Source organism: Necator americanus, chromosome III (assembly GCF_031761385.1).
Source record: "Necator americanus strain Aroian chromosome III, whole genome shotgun sequence".
NCBI classification, from domain to species: Eukaryota; Metazoa; Nematoda; class Chromadorea; order Rhabditida; family Ancylostomatidae; genus Necator; species Necator americanus.
Window position 1 is genome coordinate 24077495 of NC_087373.1, and position 9748 is coordinate 24087242.

Here is a 9748-nt window from a genome sequence, read left to right on the forward strand (position 1 = left end):
ACACACATTTTTATCTAGGGCATGAAACCAATTCTACGTCAGAAGAGGGTTCAAGTCGGTCCTCTCCATATATTGCAGAGATTTCAAGAAATCCAATACAAGAAATGATCACGCCTAGCGAATGTTTAATTGCATGGAACCATTCAAGAGGATCCTATATTTGTGTCTGAAAGCGAAAAAAAAAATCATTCAGCATTTATTCTCTGTCGGCAAGTGCAGAACAGACCTTAAATTCGATAAATTTTACTGATACGAGAAGGGAGTAGACTGTCTGTACTTTCAAGGACTTTGCCAGAAATATTTATTTTCTAAAGACACTCAAACAACTTGAACCACAAGACTGCAAAAAATGACAGCAAGTAGTTGTCGGAGTCAATCAATGAAGCTCACCAGAAGGAGATTTTCTCAGCGACACCCGTATTTCTGGAAGAAGTTAACCAAATACTGTTAGCAGCTGTTACAAAGGGCTAAAGATCTCACCGTCACCGTGTCGGACCACTTCAAAGCACCTTTTATTGGAGTTGACCATGCGCAACATTTCGTTGGTGAGACCTGCAGGCAAGGAATTGCAACCGCGCATGCGCTGAAACCGATTTAATCTTTAGAATTACAATTTTGGCTCCTTTCAGCGGCATGTGAGGAATGAAGAAATAGAACCATCCAGGAAGTAGTTTTTTTTTCTAGTAACTAGTCGTACTATGGGCGTTCTCTTTGTAGGAATTCAATAATGACTAAGGAAACGAAATATTTATTGATTCATTATATTTGAATGAGTGGAACCTTCATTAGGGATAATTTGCAAACATGCCATCGTCACAGTAGATGAATCTGGTGGATCTCTGTCTTTTCGAAGGCACTATGAGTTACAAATCCATATTGAGTTGAATAAGTCGTAATTTTTCTCGGAATGAAAAATACGCACAAAAGCCAAAAGTTCTTTCGAATTGTTATATATCATTCGATGCTCACTCTACAAAGAAGTGCAATTTCAATTTTTTAGATTCTATTGATTCTTATTTCTTTTTTGATCACTGAAAAATGGAGCGTCAAGTTAACAAACGGGGGATTTGCGACAAATTCAGGTTCTTCTTCACAACTAAACGAGGTGATAACGCCGCTGCATTGTACATGGAAAATATAGAGTGATCTATTTTAAAAAAAATAGAAAAGAAGGAAAGGCTTTGAAAACCATCATAAAATTTTTTGAAAAAAGCAATGAGAGAATCGAAAAACTATTGAGCAGTGAAGGGAAGTTGTTCGAAACGATAAACAAAACAACACTAGAGAGTATGCTGTCGGTTAATTCGTCGTTCATGTTCTGCTTTTAAGAAAACTGAAAAAAAATCCATCAACGGTGACAATTGGGGGGATCTTATGTGTAATCCGTTTTCTAGATTTTTTACATCAAAATCACCAATTTTGAAGCGCGAAGACAAAGGACAAGTGCTGTTTTCGAGCACTGCTCCTTCTCCGTGCACAACACCAATCGCAGCTTCAGCGGCCTTATCGCCTTAACTAAATGCAAAAAACAAATGGTGTCGAAAACATTCCATTTCGTCCACCTGGCACTCCATTTCAATTGTCTGAAAAAACAAGAATCGATAGCATCAAAAAGTCGGAAACCGTCTTGCAGAGTGAAAGGTTAACTTTCGCGTGAGGTTCGAAAAGTAGTTAGAGTGTGAAAAGAGGGAGTGATGAAACCAAAAAAAGGTCTCCGACAAACAACTATGTGTGTCGAACTCAAATAAATGAGATTATGTGGTTATGTAGCCTTTAATTGTGTTATTGCAATGAAGAAGCACATATAGTCGCCACCAGTTGCGTTCAGCGGCGCGGCGCGTCTGGAAAAACCAAGACGCGCTATTCCTCTGCTCCACACACCCTCTTCCTTCTTTATTTACCCTCCCCTTGCCCTTCTGCTAAAAAGCACCAGAATTAGTTGGCTGAATAATTCTTTTTCACCTTCCATTCCTCTTCGATCTCCTCCGAAGTTAGCGGTTTTTCAGCCATATGAAGCACCGAAAACAGTAAAACTCGTGCCTGTCTTCGTTTGAGGATTTGCACTGAAATAGATTGTTCCCACGGAAATTGAACAAGCTGGAATGTAGGTTATACCTTCATTTTGCGCTCTTCGCTCGTTGTACACATGTAACGTTTCATTGCTTCTCTTCACAATAGTGTAAATGCAGTCGTTCAGTCGTCTAAACATTTCTTCACACTTTCGAACCATAGATAGATGGTAACATTGACGAAAAAGTGTAGAAGTCCCACAAGTTAGGGATGCAGATTCCCTGGGTAGGGTTCCGACACTCAGGGCATCGATCATCGAAGTTGACGGCTTCATCAAGGCACACCTCACAGAAGGAATGACCACATTTCAATGCAAATGCCTGTAACAAGAAGTGTATACGGGGCGCAACATGCTGCCTTAGTGGACTAACTCGCAGCCAGCATCATCGGGAGGTAATGCGATGTTGGTATTATAGAAGAAAACACAAGAACAGAAAATAGATAGCGCAGAGTTACTGCCTTGGTTTTTGGATTCTTTGCTATTTTTGACTTATAAATTTATAACTCTGCTATTTTTTTATTTTTCAAACTCAAATTTCTGCTGATTTGTTCAGTATTGTATTTCAGACCACTTTTTTCCTTGAAGCAGGCCATCAGGACCGATATCCACCCGAGAAACAAATGTAAAATTTCCGCAAAGTTTACGACCAGAAGACTGGGATGGGAGTCGTTTCGATGCCGCAACTATTTAACACAATTTCCACATCGGACCTATGCTTGTTGTCAGGAGTGTGACAAGGATCAGGTCAAAATCAAATATGCCTTTCCAAAATTGCCCTTCAACCCTTCCCTGTTATATGCTCATGCATGATCAGAAATTTCTCGCTCATCAGAAAGAAATCCTCATTACGGCAATTCGATGACTGCCATACATTCATATATCGGTTCATCCTCCATTATTGAAGTTTGAAAAGATAATCCATGGACCGAGAGTATTCTGAGCTGTTGATTTTTAAATGTATTAAGGAAGCCAGAACCTCTTTATGAGCAGAAAATAAGTGATAGAATAACGAGTAGCAGATCAAAACTGGATCTCTGTTTGAGTTCAGTGATGCTTGCAACTCTGAGGTGGAAACTGTGCAGTGCTTGTACACCTTCGTCTACTTCTCTGACGCTAGCAGGAAACAATATCATAGCTGTCGTAGTCGGAGGCGGAGCTCCGTATTCATTTTTCCCTTCATTTTTGAACGGTTGGCGAAAGGACCACTTCGGTTTTGGTCAGTTGGCGAAGGGATCCTCATCACTTGAACTGCACCCTATGAGCTAGACCACTCCTAAGAGGAGTCCTGGTCCTCAATATCGCAGCTATGAACAATACCCGAGTTGGCGCAAATTTGCAGCACGCATATGGCTTTAACGTAGCAAGCAGAACAGCAAAAATCACGCTCAATCCACCGATTCAGTAAGTAGTGCTCATCATTTTAGCAGGGTCCATGCATTTACCAATTACGGATGCAAACAGGCGACAGTGCCACGAGACCGCCAGTAGGTGATATTCGATCCGCCGCTAAGACGTCGTCAAGTCCGGTCGATAATTTTCCTGCAGACTCTACAGAGGGCAGACTTTATTACTTCAAGGCTAATATTCTACCCATCGAGAACTGAACTGAAGCGAGAAGACATTTATGCACTGCCAGATTTCTCAGAGGGAATTTTTATGCTTATATCCTTAATAAGGCAACATAAGGCACGGTAATCTCTGCCAATTGCAAATTTCGATTTTTTTTTTGAAATAGTTAGTCTTTTGTATTCTTTGTTTGTTGTGGGAACTTCAACCTGTAGTGGAGTCAAAACAACATGAAACACGGTGCAGTTACGTAAGCGATTGCGGTCGAAACGGTGCGATGGAGCGCAACGGTTAGGATCGAATTTGCATCTCTGCCGCCACCGTTCACTGCTGCAGCTAGCGGTAGTCCCATCTCGGCTCCAACGGCTATCTCCACCGCGCCGTTTCGAGCGCAACCGCTTGCGCAACTGCACCGTGCTTCATGTCGTTTTGACACAACTATACAGTTGCTTTAATTAAGTGGTCACTGCCTCGGATGAAATGAATCAAATTTTTGTCTCCTGACAAAAATCAGAGGAGGAGGCAGAGGAAATTTGTTATTCTGTTGTTATTTGGGAATTAGATACTAATACCTTTCTCACACTTGTGGAAAAAAAAACTGGAAGGATAAAAAGATAAGAAGATGCAGAGAGTTAGAAAATAGGATATTCTCCAATTTAAAGGTTTAGAGCAGCATGGTGTCATTGATCTAGCCGACACTGAGATGTATAGACCGTTTTTACATTGCTATCAATTTTATGGTTCGAGAGATTGCTGAACATTAAGGATCCTGAAATTGTGCTATGGTAACACAGAAAAGAGAGGTTTGATAGCACAAAAGGTAACAGTATTGATGGTACAAACATTGATAGAAACGATCACATAAATGCTGCTGCGCCATGGAATTTCATGAAAACCTTTAAAAATTCAATATCATATTGTTCGAGACCAACCTGCACCATAATGTCGAGACAGATGGGACATCTTATGGAGCTGAAATCCATTAACGCGATGCTTCTTTGGGAAAGTTGGACCTTCAGAAGAATGAGGACCGTGAGTAGTGGTCGTTATGGGCACAACGTTCATCATAAGGTCACAAACATCCCCTCAAGTTATTCTTAGTCAAATAATTACCTGAAGTCAAGCCACTGGCATCCTAATAGTTCGAGAGGGGAACTCGAAAGGTCTATACATTACAGGGAATCCAACTGAGAATCTCTTCTTCTACAGATTACCACAGATTCTTGGAACCTCTAAGTCGTCAACTTGGCGGAGAAAAATATCACAGATGGAACACTGGACTAACGTGTCCTTTAAGAGAAATTCCAACTTTTTTGAGTTCAGACAGTGCTTCGACTCGTTTTCGAGGACAGCTTGTCAGCGCAAAGAAAATGAAAAAGCAAGAAAGGCACGAACCGAAGACCTTTCTGAATTTAAGAAAAGAATTGGAATTTTTTCTTAAGGGACACGTTAGTCCAGTGTTGTTCAGCATTTCTCGAGAGTGGAGAAGCCGTTGCTAGAATGTTCAAAAATGTTAGAGACTAATGGAAGAATTACTTCTGGTCGGGCAAGTCGAGGGCAGGAGCAAAAGAGGTGTGCAGTAAAAGATTTCTCATTTTTTTCATTTTTCATAAACTGCCGTAAACTCATGCAACGACGGACTTTCTTAAGACAAGTCTACTTCTCGATCTGCTTTTATAACGGGTACACAAAAACCCCATGCACACCTAACTTTGCTCGGTAGTAATCAATAAGCGGTAAACATAGTGAATACATCAATGGTTGATCAGCAATGTGTGATTGAGAAGCTACGAAATTGTAAACGGTAGTTATGTGTGAAAAAAATAAGTAACCGACCTTACGTCTATTTATTTATCATTTATTATTACTATTATTTTATTTATTTTAATATTTTATTGTATTTTTATCCTACCCTATGGAGTAGCTACGTCGGTAAGAGCTTCGGCTGTTCCTTCACGATCGATAGTCCGAAACTGCCCTAAGGCCAACTAAGCTTTTCATCCCTCCAGAATCGACAAACGCGTACCAGCCTTGTCTGGAACCGTACTAGATTTAATGTAGGAATACTCGACACTAAAATTGAGCGTATCAAAAAACTAGTGTGGTACAGAAACTCCAGAGAAAACGCTGAGCATGTGGATTACCGAAACGAGCGTGGCCTAGCTCAGTTCTCTCCAGTTATCCCAAAAAAATAGCGTGGGAAAAGGTAATCAAAGTTTAAGTTAAAGGCATCACCCCACGAGTCTGAGGAACGGATTTCAGTTGGAGTATTCGTATACGGAAGATTATGGAGAGAAGGGTGGTTCCGTCCATTTCTTCCTAATTGCCGTAAAAAACGGCCCGGACGAAACGGCTTCGAGCGATCTGGCGCGCTATTTCCTACAACGAGTTCGATTGGAGCACACCAACCTTGTGCATGCGCCGCATCATCCGGACCGTTTTTTACGGCAATTAGGAAGAAATGGACGGAATCACCCCCTCTCCATAATCTACTGTGCCGTATACGAATACTCCACTTGAAATCCGTACCACCTCAGATTTGTGGGGTGATGCCTTTAATAAGAGATACGTTAGGACGCGCGCCCTTGTACACGCTTCCGGTCTCCTTAGCAGCCTGTTTATTAGTTTTACTTGAATAGGCCAGTGACAAGACCTCGTTAGTCTTCGGCCGTTCCCTCGTGGACGCGGCGCGAGCACCAGGATTTCCGTTCTTACATACCACGCAGGAACTATAAAAGTCTCCACACTGTTTTTTAAGGACAACTAGGGGGATTGAGTGGGGCTGCGCTCGTTCCCGTAACCCGCAATATCTGTGATTTCCCAGGTTTCCGTACCACTTCAATTTCTTGATATACTGCCGTTAACTTATGGGTTCATTTCTTATCAATATTTGAGTGAATAGTGTCCTCTAAATTGAAATTATTCTATAATAAGCTGCCTTAGTTTCTTTCAAATGGAGAACATAGACGAACGAAGTTTTTCTTTTCTTTTTTCGCTCTACATCTATGCTATCAGCAATTAGAGGAGTGAAAGGATTGAAGGCTCAATACTGATAGGTCTCATTGGTGCGTGCGAAAGCGTTCGGCTTCATGTCAGAATCGTCGAGGTTTGATGGACGCATATGCAGCCTTGCGGGGACCAATCAAGTTGAGTATCAGGGTGCTTCTTGACCTCTCAGACTAATTCAACTCAGATTTATTGATCCCATAGTCCAGTAATAAGTCTTTCTTGGCCCTGAGTGGTGGCGAACGACCAATCGCGAAGATTCTGCAAGAATCTCCCACTACGTCACGCCCACACCACCAGAAAGCGTTTGATTAAAGATAGGATATCAGAAAGTTGGAAAAGTTCTCAGGTGAGCTGGAGTTGGAGTGGAAATGTCCACGACAAACGCTCCTAAACTATAGTCGAGTCAAAACGACAAAAAGACATAAAGCACATCGCTTACGCACCGTGCTTTATGCCGTTGTGCTCGAAGCGGCCCGGGGGAGATGGCGGTTGGAACCGACATGGGACCATCGGTGAACCGCAAACTGTAGTGAGGCCACTCTCCTATTCTAGTCGCTGTGCACCGTGCTTTATGTCGTTTTGACCTCCCCCAAGTAACTGCGTCTTTTCAAAGGAGTTCCGTATTTTGTGGACGTTGTGCGGTACGCCGTGAAGACGTCGGACAGAACCTCCTTTCGAGCCAGACACTGCGGGCATATCCCTTTCCATTGCGCTGAAAGCGTTTCCTTCCTGATTCTGTTTTGGTCTGAGAGGGTGAGAAAAGGAAGAAAGTGTTGTCAAAGAAGCGAGAACAGGGTCAAGTGAATCTGGTTTTCTTCGCTAAATTCTCGACACTTTTGTGCTCAACAGACATCTTATTTTCTCTCGATCATTTCAGAAGTCACTATTTCGATTATCCGACTCATTTCTGCGAAGATAACTGGATTCTTTGGATATATTCGTTTCATTATGCGTGAATGGAAAAACTCATCTACTGTTAAGTAATGTCACTTTTTCTGTGCATAGCCGCAGAATGACTTCTCCATACGTTTTGTTGAAATCGGCCTTTATTGAGTTCTTTTCTTCCCTCCTTTCTGATTTCTGATGAGTATCTTGTGTCCTCGCGATACTTCGGTAAGTTCCAAATAGCATTCATGCATATTCTGAGTCCTTTTCAGACCCCTGTTTGCGCTCAGTTTTGATTCAGTAAGGAAACCACAGTAATGCGATCACCCCTGTAAAGTTCCCGCAGATTACAGTGAACAATTTGTTGCCGATGTCAAGTAGATGTTCTTCTAGGACAACATGATCTTGCAGTTTTTTACTAGTTAAAAACCTTGAAGGTGTGAAGAATCTTGTTAAGGTATTGATGAAGCCTGGCAGTCAGTTAAGCTGTAAGCAGAAGTTACGACTTGATCCTGTGGGAACCGGGAGCACTACGATCCTTTACACCATGAAGACAAGTCGGACCGCGAAGGTGATGAACTAAGAGTGGCCTGTCTATTGAAGGGATCACAGTAGAAAGTGTGGATGGACGGTGAATGAATGAACGGTGCTTGGTGGGGTATGCCTTCTCGCCTACATCAGGGCTGAAGCGCCGTTTTTTAATTTCTTCTTGTCGTGCTAGTTTGCATTCTCGTTCTGTTTTCAACGATGTATATACGTTGTATAAAGGATAAGAAGGATAAAGTGTCTGGCGTTAATCAATCCGCTTAGGATGCGCCACCGCGTTCACTTCAACTCAGAATCGTTTGAGGTTTACGAACGAGTAATTGGCCTGTGCAATGATTTGCGGGGCTAGCCGATGTGTCAAGTCAGTGTTTTTATCCTCCCAAACACGTCTGCTACCTATGTGTCGACTCCTTCACTCGGATGAAGGGTTACCCATATATCGACTTAGGAGCGACTCGACTTGTGGAAGGCTTGGTTGCCACTAGGACGATTTGGAACCATCGACACTTTGGCTACAGCGGACCTCTAACTGACTGCGCCAAACCCGCCCGCAGACGGTAAGAGACTCCGTTGTGGTTGAGCATGATCGATCGGAAGTTCGATTCCGCCTTAGTACCTACCGAGCGCTTCATCCGAGTGCCGGAGTCGACACATGGGTTGCAGACTTGTCTGGGAGGATAAAAACACTGACTTCATACATGAGCTAGCCTCAGGAATTCATTGCACATGCTAGTTACGAGTTCGTAAACCTCGAACTATTCTGAGTTGAATCAAACGCAGTGGCGCATCCTAAGCGAATTGACTAACATCAGACGTTTTAACCTTTACTAAGAACAAATATCTCATAAAATTACTAAATCTCTATAGTGTTACTTATTTACTCACTGGTATCTGTGTTCGTGTCTGTTGTCGTACTTACTTATTCCACCATCCACAGCACCTTGAGCTCGCCAAAAGGATTGGTTACACGCTCTGCATCACACAAGAAAAGGAGGTGCCACACGCCTGAATACGACCATAAGCTGTAGAGCAGTCAACGATCAGCTTTTGACGACCCGGCTCCTACTTTACTTATTCTTCGTAGTTCCATTACCGATGATAACCAGGTAGCATGCCACGCAGAACTTTGTCTCAGAAGTAAAAGATGCATCGAATCGAACTAGCTGCAGACCGGCTTTCGACGAGGAGAGTGCGCTCTCCTAACGACGTGAAGTAAAACACAACTTAGGGGCCCCCTTTCTATTCATTCGATCCAATTAAGGGATTTATTTAATAGATGAACTGATGAGAAGCATACTTCAAACAAGTCCAAAACTGCGAGGAACCTGCCCGTATGAGCTTCTGCGCTCTGCGGCGCCATCTTAAAGGACGAGCGCGGCGGGCAACCGAATGCGGTCACGAGGTGAACCTAGGAGAAACATATGACGAATCAGCCGGTTCATTTGTTGCTCTTTCGGGGTTCTTCAGTTTCTGGAAGTGTTACCTTTCGTTAGTGTCGCGTTTGACCAATTACGGTAAGATATGTGCAGCACTGAGAATGAAAGGTCTGGTGTCAGACATCCTTTCGCAGCGATGGTTGTGCGAGTCGCTTCGTTGTGTGATTTGGTCTTCGTTGTTGTCACAGCGCTTCTTTGCTAGTTTGGGTGGTTTTTATTTTCGCCTCAGGTCCTC

The 9748-nt window shown here is 42.7% G+C and overlaps 2 protein-coding genes across 2 annotated transcripts; one reads left to right on the forward strand and one right to left on the reverse strand.

Annotated features, from left to right (window-relative positions):
• Window positions 1-376: 376 nt before the first annotated feature.
• On the reverse strand, window positions 377-4620 carry RB195_010721 (uncharacterized protein; the record flags this gene model as incomplete). Its single annotated transcript, XM_064191849.1, has 6 exons — window positions 377-423; window positions 481-583; window positions 1963-2063; window positions 2116-2201; window positions 2272-2390; window positions 4570-4620. The coding sequence occupies 6 exons, from the start codon at window positions 4618-4620 to the stop codon at window positions 377-379; spliced, it is 507 nt and encodes a 168-aa protein (XP_064049432.1).
• Window positions 4621-9410: 4790 nt separating this feature from the next.
• RB195_010722 (uncharacterized protein) lies at window positions 9411-9715 on the forward strand (the record flags this gene model as incomplete). The annotated part of the gene is made up of 2 exons (XM_064191850.1): window positions 9411-9591; window positions 9648-9715. 2 exons carry the CDS (start codon window positions 9411-9413, stop codon window positions 9713-9715), a joined length of 249 nt encoding a protein of 82 aa, XP_064049433.1.
• Window positions 9716-9748: the final 33 nt, after the last annotated feature.